The 533-nt window shown below is 40.5% G+C and overlaps 1 protein-coding gene across 1 annotated transcript in view; it reads right to left on the bottom strand.

Moving 5' to 3' along the window:
- Nucleotides 1-214: 214 nt before the first annotated feature.
- LOC116686166 (adipocyte enhancer-binding protein 1-like) overlaps nucleotides 215-533 on the bottom strand; it is a 25,835-nt gene continuing 25,516 nt past the window's right edge. The window contains exon 15 of the mRNA XM_032511134.1: nucleotides 215-253. Coding sequence (XP_032367025.1) covers nucleotides 215-253 — 39 coding nt within the window. The remainder of the gene's footprint in view (nucleotides 254-533) is intronic.

The raw sequence follows: 533 nt of genomic DNA, 5'->3' as shown, positions 1-533 counted from the left end.
CTTTTCTACAACACTGTGTCATGCTTAGAAACTATCTTAATAACATAAACTTATAAATGGACAAAATGCATTTAGTTCAGATTTAGATTGATTTAATTGTTTTTTATTGATAGTAAAACATAGATTTATTTTTTGCTGACGGATCAGAGGTTGTTTATGGGAGAACCGAAGAAACTCGGAGAAAACCCAAACTAAGACGAGGAGAACATTATCTCTAAGAGATAAGGAACAACTCGCCAAAGGAAGACGAAATCTGGGGAGTAGCACGGTTGGGAGATAATGCTGGGGTATTAGCGTAGCAATCTGTAGAGAGATCACATCTCTACAGGTGTTGGGAGAATAATGGACTGATGGGGTATTAGCAGTGGCAATCGTAGAGAGATCACATCTCAGGGTTGGGGAAATGGACTGATGGGGTTTAGCAGTAGCAATCTGTGAGAGTCACGTCTTACAGATGGTTGGGAGATAATGGACCGATGGGGTATTAGCAGTGCAATATGTAGAGAGATCACCTCCTCTCAGATGTCTCAGCA

Source organism: Etheostoma spectabile, unplaced genomic scaffold, assembly GCF_008692095.1.
Source record: "Etheostoma spectabile isolate EspeVRDwgs_2016 unplaced genomic scaffold, UIUC_Espe_1.0 scaffold325, whole genome shotgun sequence".
NCBI classification, from domain to species: Eukaryota; Metazoa; Chordata; class Actinopteri; order Perciformes; family Percidae; genus Etheostoma; species Etheostoma spectabile.
This window is presented reverse-complemented; position numbering and strand designations above follow the sequence as displayed.